This window comes from Rhagoletis pomonella, unplaced genomic scaffold (genome assembly GCF_013731165.1).
Source record: "Rhagoletis pomonella isolate Grant_MI unplaced genomic scaffold, Rhpom_1.0 Rhpom_scaffold_00008, whole genome shotgun sequence".
NCBI classification, from domain to species: Eukaryota; Metazoa; Arthropoda; class Insecta; order Diptera; family Tephritidae; genus Rhagoletis; species Rhagoletis pomonella.
The window spans coordinates 35,101,079-35,119,584 of NW_023458562.1; the positions used below are offsets into that span (position 1 = coordinate 35,101,079).

An 18,506-nucleotide genomic window follows, 5' to 3' on the forward strand; every position below is an offset into this window, starting at 1 on the left:
CCTTAGCTGAAACGGACGACAACGTTGACGGATGATCTGACCCGAGCGGGGCTTGGTAGCCGCTATAACAACAACAACAGCGATGGTAAGAAATTCGGCAAGACACATATGGTTTAACAGTGAAAATTTGCGGCCCCCACCTGACATTTCTGTCTTAACACAGCTTTTTTAAAATAATCTCTAGAAGGTGAAGACGTGGGTTAACAATCATAACAATAACAATTGTTATTGTCAGTTTGTTAAAACAAAGTTTTTAAGGCATAATTTAAGGCGCGGTAGTTTTGTCATTGGCGTGGTAACAGGGCCAATAACCTTGTACGGAATCCATTAAAATGCAGTTAGTCTGTTCCTTTGAACTTCGGACTAAAACCTGTGGAACTGTCAAACTACAATTTTACGCTCTCAAATGAGAGTAAAAGGAGAACAGAGGCAAAAGTGCATAGGAACGCAAAAAGCACTATTTCCTGTAAAAACGTCAGACGGTTTGTTTACATGTCATTGGCACTACACTGATTTGGCTGAAATATCACTAAATAATTAATAAAATCTATACATATTTAAATATTTCGTTGTTTACTTCCATTTTATAACAAATATAAGGTTCTTTGCTTTCACCGCTTTCTGTTTTTGTTTGCACATGTAAATCAGCTGATCGTTTGACACTTTTCATGAACTTACAGGAAAAAAATCTCCGGACTAAATCCTGTAACTTCTGACTAGGAACAGTTGCTCAGTTACTCTCTCAAATGTGTTCCCACTTACAGGTTTTATGTCAATAGGAACGACTTCAGGCTCCGTTATGCATACTTGGCATGGCTTGAGAGCTGTCACATAAGAAATCTGTTAAATGAGCCTCGCGTGTAATCGGTTATCGAACGCACAGCACTACATACGTAGAAGTCTGTTGGTTTTTGATTTCTACGTAAAAATGGTATAGCAGTGCATGCAATGCCAAGTATGCATAACAGAGCCTTTCCTGTAAGTTCTGACTAAATCCTGTAACCGGACTGCTATTGGAACAGACTAAGTTATATTCATAAAAAATATACCAAAGTAAACAAACTTTAGCCACCACTGTCTTCGGCGCTCATCCGACAATTTATAATGGAAGTTCTTTTACATATAAAACACCCGGTAACACAGTTCAGTAATGCCAATCATAATAACAAATAATGTGTTCGTAACAAAAGTTTATCCCAGAAAATTCCTTCACTTTCATTAAAAAAACATAGTGTTATTTATTTATATGTAATTAGCATTAAACTCATGATAGCAAAAATTCCACAGGATGACTTAAACATTTAATAGCTCGATCAATTTATTTCTCAACAAAGGACAAAGGCATCTTGTGGTACAAATTTTTTACCCCAAAAGGTGCAAAATAATGCACCCGCAGCACTGGCTGTTATTTTTTGCTGTTGCTTGTTTGTTTCTATACGATTTTTCTCGCATAGCTGGTTTGGATTAAAAATCTGTCGCTGTAAGAGAACAGCTGAAAACTAAGATGTGTGGAAGTATTTAATTAAATAAGAAATAAGTGTAGTTAAGTAAAGTGCGGTGTTAAGAAAAAATGAAGATAATATAGTTTAATTATAAGAAGGCTGAAAACTGCTGCAACTGTGGCCAATAGTTTGTAAGAATTCGAGGATTTGACTGGATTGCGTTGGTGGGTGAATAAGTTCTGACAGTCGTCAGTTAACAAAGGTAAATATACGTTACAATAAGGGCAACTCATTGTTTTTTAAGAAATATTGGCGAAAGATATGTTCACCGTGATTGGCTAGCGATATGTCCAAAAACATAAGACTAGAAAAAAAAGCAGGAAAAATCGTTAAAACATATTGGGAGGATGCAAGGTTGCAAGGATTTCACACTACGCTAAGTTGATGAAATTAAGCAAACCAAGGTTACTTATTAGAAAGATATAAGAGATACATATGTACATACTGCGTATGTGAATTATTAATTCAGGCATAACAAAGTAAAAATAAAAAATGGATTGGGTTTAGCGGTCTGGATGCTGTTAGCAAGATTTTTGTGCATAATGCACTTTTGTATGCATGTATGTATGTATTGAAGTTGATTTACGGGATAATATCGTCTTTGCCTAGTACATATGTACATACACACATTCATACATATCGTATTGAAATGGCCTGCATCTTATATAGCAGATATTTAAGCTAATTTATTCTTGTATATTTCACTTGTTTACAAATTAGGCAGACGAACATACTCATTTAATGTGAACGTGCATAACTTCAGTGTCTACTTTACACGATTGGGGGCAGCGCACCTAGTGGAAGACTGAAGGACGACGGAACGCAACGATAGGTGCTAATAAAAGTGTGAAATTATAGAAAGAAACGTCGCCATCATGATCAGTGCACTGCTCTCGCGGCTCATCATGTAAGTAGCATTTTCCAATGTCAATTCGCCCACAACAACACCCAAAAAATTTGTGCTAGTAATTAGAAATCTAAAATAAAATTACCCACTTAAACTGGAGTCATCATTAGCATTCTGCCACTACTTCCGGTTTTTTGCATGACTGTCATAGACGCGACGCCTGCATTGCTTTGCTATTGCTATGGCGCCGTTGTTAACAGCTTTATTGCTTCTTATAAACAAAGCAAGCAAAAAACAGAATCTACAATACAGTTATTGGGCCTCGTTAATAACACTTTTGTCGCTTTTTACTTTAAGTAATTGTTGGCGACACGTCATTACCTGTTTTCCTTTCAACCTAAGCATATTTAGAAATACCACTTTTCAGGTAACTGAACTGCAACAATTTCGTTATCCAAAAAAGTCCGAGTAGTTCGCTTCATTTACTCTAACTCATGCGTGAATAGGCGTCTACAAGTACATACTCTGAACACAAGTGTGCATATGTACCATTAACAATTCATAAGTATATGGATATGTACATATGTATATATGAGTGTACATTAACTGAGTGTACGATCGTGTGTGCAACATATCCCGCAAAATGTGCGTCCATTAATAAATTTAGCTGTGGCTTTTAAACTTTTAACGACAGTCAACGACATTTTATTGTGCGCACTTTTAAAAGGTGCTCAAGAAGGCATGGAGCGGATTAATATTATCATGTATGTTGCTGAGACTAACAAGAATACAAAGCCACAGCTTTTAATTTGATGCCTTTTTAAACAAATCTTCGGTATGCGAACGCTTTTGAAATTGTATGTACATACATACTTATGTATATGTTTATAGATCTGTTTCCGAGTCCTTCTCTCAAGAGCACGAACATTGCGTATACGCATAAAAAACCATCTCGACATGCCAGATACAACTGCCAATGTTTTTCTAGTGCAACTGTTGCTTGTTTTTCACTCTTGTTGAGCATATTTTTAGTGCCCGCGATAGAGACCGCTTCTACAATTCGAAATCATGTACGTTTCGAAATTCTGCTCGAAATTTATATGCTATTTTTAAATATGAGCGTCTGCAGCTACTACAAAACTCGTTCAGAATTTGGTATTGTGCAAATTCGTATTGAGCATAATAAAGTGCTTTAGTCAAAATTATATTTTGTGCCTGTTCAGTAGGCAAATTTTAATCGGTGTTCATATTAGTTTGTCTACCAATTTACTGGAGTTTTAAAACATACATATGCATAAAATAAAACCGCAAATCGACCGCAATTCAAGCGGCTAATAAAGCGTATAGAAAATGCGGCGGAGTGATTGGAAGAATCATGCTGGAGGAGAGTGGTCATCGATGCGGGAGGTGCCATACCAGCAGCAAAAGTTCTTTCAAAAAAAACCAAATCGCTTACAATATGGCCCATATCAGGAAAGTCCACCATTATATGGGCGTTGGAATGCAGCAGCTCAAGATTCTGAGTACGCCACGCCTATATTCGCAGCGGATGGTAGCGGATATTATCGTCGCTATTCAGTGGATGCATCACCCGAATCGATTATTTATTATAATAGCAAAAGATCAGGAACATTTATTGGCCAACCACTTGACAACGATGAGTGTGGTCCCCCATCTATCGCTGGCTCGAATATATTGCTATATCCCCATTCATTGAATAGCGCTGATGAGCGATCACCGGACAACGTCCGCGGCGCTGCGTTCTATTTTAAACAAAAGAGCACACAATCTGCAGCGTCAGCAGCTGATGCAAATATTATAAATACAGAGCAGGTTGTACACAATTTGACTTTGTTCGGACGTTTTTTGGAAGTAGTGCAGAGTTGGCCGTTGCCCCATGTTTCATTTACAACGGCTTGTATTTTAGTGTTACTGGCCACTTTTATTTCACCACGTTTGTGGGCTGAAAATGTTATATTTCCTGCTTTCAGATTATCCTTTGGTACTCTATATCCGGCATATGCTTCGTACAAGGCTGTGCGCACCAAAAATGTCAAAGAATATGTGAGTAAAAAAATGTGAAAGAGACTATGTAGATTAACATATATGAGTGATTTTATTTATTTATTCGTTTCAGGTAAAATGGATGATGTATTGGATTGTTTATGCTTTCTTTACATGCATCGAAACATTTACGGATATTTTTCTTTCATGGTTTCCCTTTTACTATGAAGTGAAAGTAATTATTGTTTTGTGGCTATTGTCGCCAGCTACAAAGGGTAGTTCTACATTGTACAGAAAGTTCGTACACCCGATGTTGACGCGCAGAGAACAGGTATGAAATGCGCTGATAAAGATGAGCGCTCTTTATCTCTTTTAGCAAACACAAGTACATATGGCAATTTTTTTCGCGCACTTTTTCTGTACAAAGAATGTTCCGACATTTTTTTATGAAAAAGTGGGAAAAAGCAACGATAATTTACAAGGCGAACTTAGCACAGTGCGTTGGCAACTGGCTGAGTCAGTGGGATCGTCGGTTCGAATCCTACTGAAAGAAGTCTGATGAGGAAATGTGGTGATTTCCGAAATAGCTATCAATTTTACCATTTTTTCAAATTATTGTTGCTTTTCCACAATAAGTTTTTCATTAAAAACGTCCCCAAGCTCAATAAAAATTCTTGAATAGAAAAAATGACAGTGGAAAAAAATGTATAAAAAATCAATGCGACTTTTTATTATAGCAATTCAATCTTGCACTTTATTATACTATAATATAATGGGCTATAAAACTGCATAAAGTTGAAAGTTTAGATGCAATTTGGAGAATTTTTAAAATTTTTTTCCAAGTTTGAAATATGAATTTATTTATATGGTTTTTGTTAGATATTGAGATATATTTTTGTAGATTTGTTTAATGTGTTATATTAATTTTTCCACCGCTGTATTTATCACGGACTAGCACTGCTTTCAACCATCAAAAAATTCGGGAAACTGTCAAAATTTTAGAGGTTTCGACTTTTCCAGTTTTTCTTATCAAAGAAATTTTAAATGTTTTATTTTAATTCTTCCCTCCCATTTGTTTTAAGGAAATCGATGAGTACCTTAACCAAGCCAAAGAGCGTGGCTACTCAGCAGTACTACAATTGGGCACCAAAGGCGTCAATTATGCCACCAATGTTATCATGCAAACTGCGCTTAAGGTAAATGTTTTTCAACGCTGCAACTATTAAATTATCAGTTTTCTAGCGATCAGAAATCATTATGTAAACAATACTAAATCGCCACATTATGTACACCGTCTGCAACAAATACTCTATTTAATCTTATTCAGCACACATCATTGCGTAGCGCACTAAAACCTATAGTATAAAATAAAAATTATTCGTTATAAGCCGCCTATTATTTGCTACCACGGATGCAGTTAGTCGACTGAGGAGCATTTGCGCAACGACATAACTTGAAGCAATCAATCTGTATACACTTTATTAGCTTTTAATTTACATTTATTTAAATTTAGATTTAAAAATGTTCATTTATGCGTTTGACACTACTGCTCGCATTACTTGATCATCTGCATCTGAGCTAGCCAATCTATGTATGGATATAGTTTATTAATTTCGTAAATCTGTTTCATTTGTGGTTTATTTCATTGAAATTTTTGTATACTTTATCAAATAAATGCATTATTCTCATCCTAAGTGTCGTTTGATTTTTTATCGCAAATGCAACAGAACTACATTTTCCATTTCAATTTCGTTAGCAATTAATTTAATTATTTCAAACTAAGCTATTGGTCTAATATATATTTAGGGCCGTTTTCTCAAGTAACCTGAAACTTTAAAGCTCATTTTAAACTTAAAGGTTGCATTAAAACTTGTGATTGTGTCTAAAGTAAAACATTTTATTTTCCGTTTTAAATTGGCTTACAATCAATAAACATACATACATACGCCAAAAACCGATAATAGAAATGCTTAACGTTAGACATAGCTTTATTTTTAATCCTTACTTTAAATATAAAATGAGCTTTAAAGTTAAAAGTTACATCAGAAAAGGGCCCTTAAACCTCTTTTTTTTTAAAGAAGATCTGCCTTTTTAATTTATTTTAATTTCAATAATATTTGTTTTTCTTTTCCTTTGGTTCCTATATAACGCTGCACGCATCATCTAACACAATCTAACACAACACCCCCACACACAAACACACGCATACATCCTCTGCGACACAATTCGCACGTTGCCGCTTGCTGCTGCCGATGCTTGCATGCGTCCATTCACGCACACCATTAACAGACAGTGCAATTCGGCATGGACACGATCGGCAACGGCAATCAACGTCCAACACAATTGAGCTCCTCCCAGTCGGACAATGAAATACACAGGTACCGTAGTTCGCAAGTCGGACGAGATGACCCAGATTGCATTGTTGATGCCAATTGGATGCAACGTTCCGCCTCATTAGGTCATTTAAATGCCGCACAATTGGAGTTTTCGGAAGACGATGAACAATTAGAGTTAATGCCGATCGCAGCTATGGTCCGGCATGAACAGCAGATGCTAATCGAAAAAGAGCTAATAGAATGGAATGAGATGGAGACCGAAAAGGGTGCAGCACGTTCACGTGAACTGCCCGCACGCAAGACGAGAGCACGAAAAGCAACAGCACGCGAGACAAAGCAAAGTAAATCGAATACAAAATCCATGGGAGGAGGGGGTATACGTGGACGTCGCAGATTGCGCGATAACACACCAGATATAGATTTGGACATCGAATAGTTGGCGGAAATAAGATGTAGAAAATGTGAAAGACGATTGGCTCAATAGATGTTAAAAATTAATGTATGTTTATGTATGATCTCCAAGCAGACGATAGCAACGTTTGTCAGCCAGCAACAACCTCGAATCGCCACAATTGAAAATAATGATTAAAATAATAGTAATGCTAATTAATCATACTGCTTGTATTAGTGTTATAACACTTTTAGTTTGTACTTTTATAATTAATTTTTAATATATGCTACTTTTTTGTATTCAATTTTGATATTAATACTTGTATTATTTTAAAAACCCTCAAATTATTTATCGTCACATCACAAAAGATCATCTTTGTCATTAACAATATTTAAATTCATACAAAGCCTACAAAGATACATAGTTAAATAAATATTTGTCTGCTAAATTTTCTTTGTTGTGCGCATACATATTTACATGCATATGCATACACAATAGGGTGGTGGGAATCTTGTGCAAACCATACGACGCAGCTACAGTTTAAGTGATCTCTCCGAACCAGATGTACATCGCACACAGGACGAGGTAAGTTCAACGAGACAAAGAAAAGAAAAAAAGTTTCATATGAAATGAAATGAAATGAAATGTATAACAAATACACCCTTGCCAGCAAGCCATTGTTATTAATTATTTCTTCTTCTTGCATATATGCATATATGTACTTAAAAATATACCTACATGCATACAGATTGACGATGTGGTGCAAATGCGTCCACAGCAACGTATGCTGCGACCCCGCACACAAGCTGGCATTGCGCGTTCAGCGTCTGGTACGCGCCATTCAACCGGCATGTATTTCTCTGAGGTGGATGTTGCTAAGGGTGCGGATGGTTTTAAGTAAGTTCATACTTTGTGACGCATATTTATATCTATGAACACAATTGCGTATAATGGTGATGTATGGTATGCTTTTCCACCTTTTTTATGTTGTAGCTACAATATAAGATCATCGGAAGACATTAGTTCGGGTTATTCCAGCGCGGAGCCGGTATCTGCTGCTTTGAGTAGAACATCTTCGATGACAAATGCTACAAAAACACGCTTGAAAGCCAGACGTACAGAGGTAATATTTATGCTTTATTGCTAGTACTGCGTATGTAGCGAAACAAATAAGTAGCTAGTAGTCGATGGGTGTGTAGTTAAGTTCAATGTACTTTTGCTAATTAGAAAACCAAAAGGCGTGGCTCATTATGAAAGAACTCGAGATCAATACAAATGTCACACACACTCCATTAATTTCCAATGAGGCAGCAAATATGAGGAGGTTCTAATCAAAACATGATAATTCCACTTTGGGTAATATTTTTAATTTTTATTTAAAATATCTTCAAGATGAGCTACATCTGCAAAACTATCTCGTTCGGTGAGAAGTAATGAACTTTTGTTTCATCAGATAAAATAAAACATTTGACTACGCCGGTGTCTTTTCTAACATAAGCTACTGGGAAACGAATTTTGAAAAAAAACTACCTCTATTTCTCTAAATTGTTAAAATCAATTCAAGCAGTAGTATTCGATCTACTGGACAGTTCGCATGGATAAAAACGTCAATGGCCACAGTGTTCTAGCGTCGACACTCTCTGGACAGATCGACTACATGATGATCCCGAACCTGTAGTGTCAAGCCACTATTGACTCAATAGTATTGAGCAGATTACTGCTGTCGAAGGGGATGAATCTGGTAGTTTAATAAGTCCAAAAATAGGCTTTAGTCATAAAAAGCGCAGCAAAACTATTCAGCAGTAACCATATATACATACACGTAGACGAGTGGATCTCGATACTAAAAGTTAGGATGCGATAAAGGCAGTATTATTATTAGAGGTGTGATACGAGTGCAGAGTAGTCATGGCTGAATTATATGTACATACATTGATACGGTATTGCATTTGTACTAGATTTCGGGGCACACAAGCATTACTGGCAACAAAGATCCACAGAATTGCCAAGGAGAGCGTTCTTTCGCAAATCGTGTCAATAGAAGCTTTTCAAAAGTCTCGACAAGCCATAAAGCGGAGTCTTGACCTGTATACTAAAACACATACCCGGCTGCAAGGTGTCTAGTATTATGTGAGATTCACAATTTTTTTTTAATTTCTTAAGAGGGAGAACACTAGGCATCTAGTTGGTCTACTAGCAGGACACTGTTTGTTGATTTCACAAGCCTTTAAGTTGTCTCTGAAAAATGATAAAATTTAAAGGCTATTCGGAATGAATGAGGAGATTGGAACATAGCCGCTTTGAGTTTGCAGCTCTTAGGAGGCGGTGGATTGGTCTCCCTGCTGTAGGTTTTCTATCGAAAATAGAGGCGGGTTCCAAAATAGAGTATAACAAGTTGTTGCATTTAGTGTAACGAGCTGTGGTTTACTTTGCATTGCTTCTGGTTCCAGGAAATTATTTGGTAGGAGGTTTTCCGGCAACGGTACGGAACGCAGTGTAGTTTGTGAACACACGTTGTGGCGAGGCAGTCTTAACTTAAATGATGAGATGAAGCGAGCCTTGAAATTCGCAGCTTGTTCAAAATTAGGTAGTATTGTTAATAGATTGGTAATTGACAGGAGTGGCGCAGAGAGCATTTAAAGTTTCAACAATGGAGATGCAAAAAGTCACTGATTTAATACCCTCGTACCTCACACAAATAGTAACTTTGCGCCAAAATATCGGTAATACTTAGACCTTAATTCTCAATCATTATAAATTATAATTAATAACACACAAGAATTTTTAAACCAAATCTTGAGCAGAAAAAGCTTTATACAGAGTGTCCTAGACCACCCTCCCCCTCTAAAATGGAGGAATTTTTTTTTTTTTGAATGACGCAAAAATGTTACCTACCAAATCGCGGATGCTCTATCATTTGGTGGTATTACCGACTTCAGCTTTCAACCAGAAGTAGGTTAAACTGACCGGAAGTCCATTTTTTAAACTAGACATACATGTTTTTACTACAGATTCGGATTCTGAAGATAAAAATACTTATCTTTTGTTTGAAACCTTTTCTCGGAAGTGCCTTTTTAACCGCTAGATTACCTTCGAGCTTCAAATTAGTGAAAATGTTGTTATTGGAAAACGAAAAAATATGAATTACCAAGTCGAGGATGCTCTATGTTTTGGTCGTATTACAGACTTCCGGTTTCAAGCGGAAGTGGGTTTAATAGACGGGAAGTGTATTATTTTATCCGGAAAGCATTTCCGACAAAATATATGTATTTTTGTCCGCAGAATCCGTATCTGTGGTAAAAACATGTACGTATAGATGCCCTATGTAAAAAAATTTACTTCCGGTCAGTTTGACCCACGACCAAAAAGTAGAGCATCCCCGACTTGGTGATTAATATTTTTCGTTTTTCAATAAGCACATTTTCGTCCATTTCAGAAGTCCAGGACAGGTTGAAGTTCGAAGGTCACTTAGAGGTTGTAAAAGGCACTGCCGAGAAAAAAAATTTAAACAAAACTTACGTATGTATTTGTATTCTCAGAAATCGAATTTGTGGTAACAATTTTAATATATCAAAAATGGACGTCGGTAATGCCACCAATAGATAGAGCATCCCCGATTTGGTGGGTCATATTTTTGCGTTATTTAATAAAAAACATTCCTCCATTTTAGAGGGTGGACGAGTGCTCTAGGACACCCTGTATATATTCTGAAGGGATTGAAAAATATTGAAACTATCCTAGTCCCGAAGTCTCAAGTAAGAGTGTTGATTTTTAATTGTATGGTATTTAATTTGCATTTGCACGCTTGAATTGTTTTGCGATGCATATTTTTTATGAATTAAGTTTTACTAATTTTAATTTTATTATCATTTATTTTTGAATCATTCTTTATTTAAACCCCATCCTGTATAGAATTTAAATGAACCCAAACAGTACAGGCAATTAGAGCAAAATATCTTTGCGCAGAGTACATTACTTGCGCCAGGTGGTGGGTTCGGTTCTTTAGAAAATGAAGTTCTGTTGGAAAGTTCTGAAAACTTACAGAACCCTACACTATTCGATGTACAGCAGTGCATACATATTTTAGAAGACACGTCACAAGTAGCATTTCAAGACAAAGTTGATGAAGCTTTCGCTGAAACAAAACGGCCGAATGAAAAAATGCTACCGATCGAGGAAAACAATGATATGGAAAGTAGTCGTATATTGAAAAATGTAGATAATTTAAAGGATTTCGGAGGAGGCATACAATCCGCAGAACAACCGCCGTACAGCGACCACCTAGAGCAGCAGCAGGACAAGGAAGAAGAAGCAACGTTTTCAACTAACGAACCAGCTGCAGCAATCCATGAAGTACCTTTACCGGACGAAATAAGTTTCAAGGATAACAATTCTATTTGTAGCAATACTGATACCTATAACACACTTGCAAGCAGCGATGAGGACAATGAAAGCGATTGGTTTTCAGACGCATTACCATCATTAGCCGAGGATGAAACTTTTGAAGATTTAGAGGAACAGCAGTTGGAGAAGCAGCAAGCAGAAAATATAACTGTGCAAGAACACACCACCGCGTGTATGCAAGAAAAAACTCCAATTGACCCCATTGAAACCCAGTTAACTGATACAGACACCTCAACACCCATACAACTAGACAAGAATAAATCTGAGAAGCCGAAAGTTAGCGCTAAGGAGCTTCAAGACACTTTAAAGGAAATAAAAGACAATTTTCGCGCTACTATTGCAACAACGACAGCGCTAACAATAACACCTGGTACCAGTAGTAGTAGGAGCAGTAATAAACTATTAACTACACGCCCTTTAACGCACAACAAAGGCAAAGCACCAGCACCGCCATTACCACCACGTCCCACACGTCCAGCAACAATCAGTGGCAAAGCCATCAGCAACATTGCATCATCAAGCAATACCTTAGATAGCATCAGCATATCGTCGCGCAGTTCTTCACCAGTGCCACAGAGGAGTATCTTTAGAAATTTAAAAACAAATCTTTTTCGTTTCACCAGCAACAGTAGTTTGAGTGACAAACAAGGCGACGGGAATGTTGAAAAGCCTACACGTGATACACCGCCATACGAAACACAAATATAGTTCAACTGCTATGAGAGCAATTCGAAATTTGTATAAAATTGTAGTAAATACAACAAATTTATCTTTGGAAATGTAAGAAGAAAAAAAAAAGAAAATGTTTGTTGTAATGTTCGTTGGAATCCGTAATGTGCAGCTGTTCTACAGTTTACCATTTCCGCTTTGTATGGCTTCTTGTTGCACCTGATTTCAGTTGGGCTAAAAGTTTGTCTGCTTTACTGGGTTTTCGTTGCATAAATATTTGTAAATGCATACTATTTTTTACTCATGGCATTTTGTTCATACATACCCATATACCTGGCACATTCATAAATGCTATGCTGTACTTATTACTGTGGATGTGTGAGCGCATTCTGCATACTGTAATAAACGTCTGCTTACAGGAAAGTAAATTAGTATATCGCAATCTGGAATACCCTTTCGTTTATTTAAGTTCACACATGCATTTCTAAGTACACATAATAAACCTGCATATCTACTTGTTCTTGTTCTACTGGCTTAACTAACCGAAATGTTCCAGCGCCTTATAGTGTCAGTTTTAGCCAATTTGCGCATACCAACTGTATAGACTTAGTAGCCCCCACTTAAGTATTCCTACTACTGAGCATGCAAATGCATATTGTTGCGCCGCCTTCGGCTCATATCTTATACCTATTTACAATTATTTTAATAATGCGTTAATCAAATTATTTTGCTTCATTTATTGCAGGTCATTTCGGCTAGCTACACTACGCTTCCACGCACTAAAAAGTCTGAGAAAGTAAATGTAGCCACGTCCAAAACGCGTAGTAAGTTGGATAAGTAGGCGAAAAAGGCGGCCAATTCGAAAGCAATGCAACCAAATTTCAAATACTCATCGAATAGCAAAAGAAAAAAGGAGCAACGGTTTAGTTAATGAAACGCTTAAAGGTAGCAGCCAAACTCTACTCGAAGGAAAAGTGAATTGCTTTAAAAATTACCAGATGTTTGTTAGCCACATCATTATTTAACTGTGTGCTCTGGGAAGATTTATTGATCTAATAGTGGTCGATATTTTTTTTATATAACGTATAAGTATTATGACTGTTACTCAAAGCTCCACCCCTACCTATCGCCCGAAGCGTTACTATTTAAAATATCAAAGATGTAAATGTGACTGTAAAAAGAATGCAGAGAAGGATGTTACTCTTCCATCTAGTTTTTTTTTTCATTGTATGCTGTGAAGGCGGATCTCTGTACGTGGCCAATGTGATAAGGCTTATGTGGATTCTATCAGTTATGAATTCCACCATCAGCTGAGTGCAGGTTCTTTTTTTGTTACTAATATTTTTGTAATAACAAAAACTGCATCGATTATATTTAATTGCAATTATTTAGGTTCATTTTGAAAAATATAATTTGCCACAAAGCACCGCAGAAATAACACAAACAATAATACATAATTGGTTCGATTTTTTGGTCTTAGCGCAAATACTGGAGGAACTACAAAATTGTGAACAGAGGTGCTCAACTATTAGTTTGAATTATGTTAAATGAATTAATTACTTACGTACGTACATACATACATACAAACCTTAGTTATTGTAATGTCAACTCATTAGTTAAGCGTATTTTATACATATTACAATTTTTGTTTCTATTTCCCCGCCTGAATATGAATACAACTAGTATATTCAAATATTCGAACACGTTTGTATACATACCTATATACATAAATGCAATATAATGAAAATAGTTACTAACTTATTAAATCGATAAATAAATTCATATATTGAGTTTCCTTTTGTGTTTATGTAAATTAAAAGGTTGTTTAAATTATTGCCATTAAAAAATTTAGATCGTGCCTTGAGAAGCCTTCTCATGGGAGAAATATAATACATTCAAGAAATTTGTCTGTCGAGGGCATATATGTAATACTCCTATATTGGCAGTAAGAGCTAGTACCGTCCGAAAACACTACAGTACAGATATATCAATAAACACGTACGAAAGAAAAGGAACACATACGTTTATAAATAAACATGTACACAACACATATACAAAAACGGCACTCAAGTACACAATACATTAACAAAAACGGTTCTAGACTGTCTCGCTTTGATTTCGGAATGCTTACACATTGAGAAGTTAGCTTACTGGGGCGACCGCTATTAAATAGAAAAAGTTATTTTTGGATGCTTCTCGGATTAGGAATCAAACCGGGTGGAAGTACACACCTATAACCACTTGGTTACGGCGGCCGTCTAGCCATCTTAGAACTAAAGAAAATATACTTAGGACATTTTTATATCTGAGCGCTGATAATTTTTTAAAATTCATGTTTTTGAAATATGTACAAAATTTCTCAAGACAGTTCTAAGCGCAAACAAATAACGGTCTTATACATACAGTTACTCCTAAAATGAGCGTACGGCTATTTGTTAATATTCGCAATGTTTCACATGCTAACCTTTTTTTTTGTTAGTTTTGTTCTAGTTCAGAGTTTTTCTTCTATGTAGTTGTTGTTGTGTTTCTCGAGTAGTGCGAAAGCAACTGAGAAAAATTCTAAACTCTTTTGAGTTAACTCAACTTTCATGATTCAAAAATAAAAGGTTTGAAAACCTGGCAGTTGCTCGCTCGCACGGCTACCTTAGTACCGGAACCGTGTTGATTTGTTTTTCTGCAAAGTGGCGTAAAAAATAGTAGCTTACGTGTAAAGCAGTGTTATAGGTTCTTGTACAATATCACCATTCGTCTACCTCCTTTTAAAATTGAGGAAATGTTGTTTCTGCCTTAACCTCGTATCTGCAATAGAGGTATTTTAGGGAGTGTAAGAAAAAATGCTTAATTTCTTCCGCTAGGATACAATAAACGCATTTTTTACTTAATATTTCTGGTTCCACTAACAATAGTGAGAACCCTCATTAAGTCTTTGTTCTATTTTCAAATAGTGTGACGCTTAAGCAGCTGTTTCAAGTGGTAATATTAGTTTTCCCAAAAATTGTAGATACGTGGTTAAGGCAGAAACGGGACGATATGTATGTACATATATGCTTTTACCACAGATTCGCATCCTTATAAAAATACGTAACTTTTGTTTGAAGCTTTTTATGGGACCTAAATGACCTTCGAACTTCAAATCGTACTGGACTTCTAAAATAGACGAATATGTTTTTATTGGAAAGCGGAAAAATTTGAATAACCAAGTCAGGGATGCTCTATCTTTTGCCGCTATTACGAATTTCCGATTTCGACCGGAAGTACGTTAACCGAGCCTGAGGTCCATTCCTTCTTGAAATTTCTAGCTACGAATTAAATGTCATTAATGTTGGCAACGCCGAAAGTTATCATTTTGACGGCACGAAGAGTTCAGGGGATATACTCTATATAGCGATTCGAAAGGCGACTCGGACTAATACAAATTCATAGTGCCAAGTATTCGAATCCGAATGGCCGCTCGACCCTATTAAGCTGGCATTTCAGGAAAATTTGAAAGTTAGGGGGGGCTCGAGCACCCCCTGCCCCTACCTGGCTACGCCCATGCTCACGCTCAAAATAATACAGTATATCGAGGCCTTATATTCAAATACCCTTTCACAAAAACTACTTTAAGATGTTAGAACCCATCTGGGGCTTACCTGTTATCAGTGATATAAATTCTTGCAATTTAATAGTAAATTCTTCTATCAAGCATTATACAAGGTCAGCATTAATATAACCGATGACAGTTAACTCTTAGGTGAATTTTTATATCAGAATCTCATTTTGGTGAAAAGTGCTGATAGAGGGTATTGAATATAAGCCCTCGATATTTTTCTTTAAATTTTTATAAAAATATAGCTCATCATCCAGCAAAAAACTATAAAAATCTAAACGCAAACTTTTAGCAAACATTTTGAAAATTAACAAAGTTTCATCAAAATGCCACAATTTTATATGTAACTACTTCAAGTTTGCACTTTATTGTAATAAAATTCAATCGACTACGAAACTGCATAAAATTTGATTGTTTTTTTTTTTAATTTTAAACTTGCTGTGAATTATTGGAAATTAAATAAAATGGCTTTTTTCCAATTTAAATGCAAGAAAATTTGCTTGTAAAGGCTCAGTTAGCCTAGACTTAATTTACCTAAAGTTAGGAGCCATACACAGCATTCGTAATTAAGTTTTTTCACAATATTCAAAATGTTTTCCATCATAAATCTTTTTCGTTAATTTTCATTTAAAATATAGCTCATTGTATAACGAAAACCATATAAATCATTCTTGTAAATTCTGTACAAAATTCATAAAAATCAATCAAACTTAAAAAAATTTTCATCAAAATTTCAAACTTTTTATTCAGAATTTCAATAAAAAATTTCGGTACGTTGTTTTTTAGCCCGTTCAATTTTGGTATAGTACAGTGCAAGTTTGAAGTAGCTAAAAATTACTGCAGATTTTTTAGATTTTTTTGTCGAGGGTGTTGCGTATTTTCTTCCATATAAAAGTATGCATGCCTTATATGGAAACATTTATCCGGTCCGAATAGATACGGGTCTGAATAAGCGACTGGAACACGGCTGTTTGTCAAAAGCATAAGATTTCGAACTCGCGTAAATGTACATTTGCTAAATGCGATGGCATGAACGCTCTTCGAAAGCTTATGTTCAAAAGTGCTAAATGTTGCGTTTTAAAAGCCGGTTGTTCAATGTCTAATTAGCACAAATCGGAGGTAGAAGCTCCGGTTAAGTACAACGACAGCTTTATCGATCACATGTTACATGCATGATGTCGAAATCGTCGATAGTGTAGTGGTAGTGATAACCAGACATTGAACAACCGGCCCTTAATGTTCTTTACCGATATGAGGAACTTTTGCAAAACTTGAACTTGTCTCTACAAGGAGATAATAAAAATGTTTGTCGTGTGTTGTGATTTTTTATTATTTTTTTTGAGTATGCAGTTTTGCAGCCCATTAAATTCTAGTAAAAAATCCAAGTTTGGAGCTAGTCAAAAATCGCGTTGATTTTTGAGCATTTTTTTTTTTGTTGAAGGTGTTTTGCATTTTTTCCATATAAAGTATTGTCAAAAAAAAATTTTTGTATGGAGACCGCGTGCAAAAAAATTGTCAAAAATCAACGGTAATTCCCAGCTACTTAAAACTTGCAGTTTGTTATAAAAAAATGATTGGGCTACAAATCTGCATACTCAAAAAAAAATTCCAAAAAATCTGATTAAAAAGTTGAATATTTTTATGAAAATTTGCTGAATTTTCGCGAGCTTTGCACAATGTTTAGGAATTATATTTTTATGTTTCTTGTTGTAGAATGAACCATATTTTTATACGAAATTAGTGGAAAAATATGAAAAGGAAAATTGTTGCATATATTGTGAGAAATTTGCTATGCCAATAATTTTTTCCGGTAGTGTATATATTCCGAAGAATTGATAACCCTCTCCTTTTTGTGAAGTCGGTAAAAAAGGAAAAATTTGTTAAAATGTCGTATTTTTCCACAACTTTATGTATTTATTTGCCAAAGCTTCTCCCCTCTTGGTGATGTGAGTATTGATGCTGTCTCACAAATCGAGCTATCTACAGAAACAAGCAAAAAAGAAAGGGCCTAAAAGTATACATATGTTGCGAATTCATTATCGAATTTCGTACTACCGGTTTCATAATAAAAATGCTCTTTGAAGCTTGAATTGTAGAATTTTTTTCTTGGGAAAAAATAAATACGGGAGCAACAATTTCCTCGGGAATATTTATGATTCGGATAACAGAATACATTCTAAATAGCTAACCATTTAAAAATAAGGCTGATATTAAAATTTGGATTTGAAATAAAAATTTTGTTCAAATGTCTGCATTAAAAGGCTTTTAGTATCGAGCTGCGCTTGCGCTTCTTTCACGACTTGACCTTGACCTTGAAATCAGCTTGCAGAGTGCCAGCAATATGATAGTAACAACTCTGTGTCGGCAGTGAAAGCAGCAGCTGCTGCAATGCATGGGCACGAGCACGCCGATGCATTTCCAGTATGTTAAAATGCATATGTACATACGTATGTACACACATACAAAAACTATGTATGTTGCCCATATAAATGTAGTAAGGTATACACATTCATACAGACGTAGATACACATCTATACATAGTAAGTATATACTCATACACATATGTTACGCATTAAGGCGAAAATAATTTGCAATGCACAGCACTGCATTGGTAGGTAAATAGGCATCTGGCCCATGATCTACGTTTGCCGCAATTCCACCATGGTAGCGACTGTACTTTCCAACACATCATTTACGATTTGTGGTGAAAGATAACAATGTAACATAAAAAAACAATAGTGAGAGGCTTGGCAGAAAAATCGCA

The 18,506-nt window shown here is 35.8% G+C and overlaps 1 protein-coding gene across 5 annotated transcripts; it reads left to right on the plus strand.

Annotated features, from left to right (window-relative positions):
• Positions 1–1,415: 1,415 nt before the first annotated feature.
• LOC118744721 (receptor expression-enhancing protein 1) lies at positions 1,416–13,948 on the plus strand. 5 transcript variants are annotated; one of them, XM_036477949.1, is made up of 10 exons: positions 1,416–1,704; positions 2,223–2,409; positions 4,341–4,413; positions 4,487–4,684; positions 5,436–5,549; positions 7,579–7,665; positions 7,829–7,977; positions 8,074–8,203; positions 10,993–12,264; positions 12,899–13,948. In XM_036477949.1, exons 2-9 carry the CDS (start codon positions 2,378–2,380, stop codon positions 12,190–12,192), a joined length of 1,983 nt encoding a protein of 660 aa, XP_036333842.1. In that variant the 5' UTR covers positions 1,416–1,704; positions 2,223–2,377; the 3' UTR covers positions 12,193–12,264; positions 12,899–13,948. The 5 variants fall into 5 exon arrangements, with proteins under 5 accessions (XP_036333842.1, XP_036333843.1, XP_036333844.1 ...); XM_036477950.1 differs by lacking the exon at positions 12,899–13,948 and having other exon boundaries at positions 10,993–11,433; positions 11,484–11,555; XM_036477951.1 differs by lacking the exon at positions 10,993–12,264.
• Positions 13,949–18,506: the final 4,558 nt, after the last annotated feature.

Bases quoted from the DNA above. Each gene is read 5' to 3' on its own strand.
- LOC118744721 (XM_036477949.1), top strand. From the start codon at position 2,378: ATGATCAGTGCACTGCTCTCGCGGCTCATCAT. The intron at 4,685-5,435 runs GTATGAAATGCG...ATTTGTTTTAAG, and splicing joins TGTTGACGCGCAGAGAACAG to GAAATCGATGAGTACCTTAA. The intron at 7,978-8,073 runs GTAAGTTCATAC...TTTATGTTGTAG, and splicing joins AAGGGTGCGGATGGTTTTAA to CTACAATATAAGATCATCGG.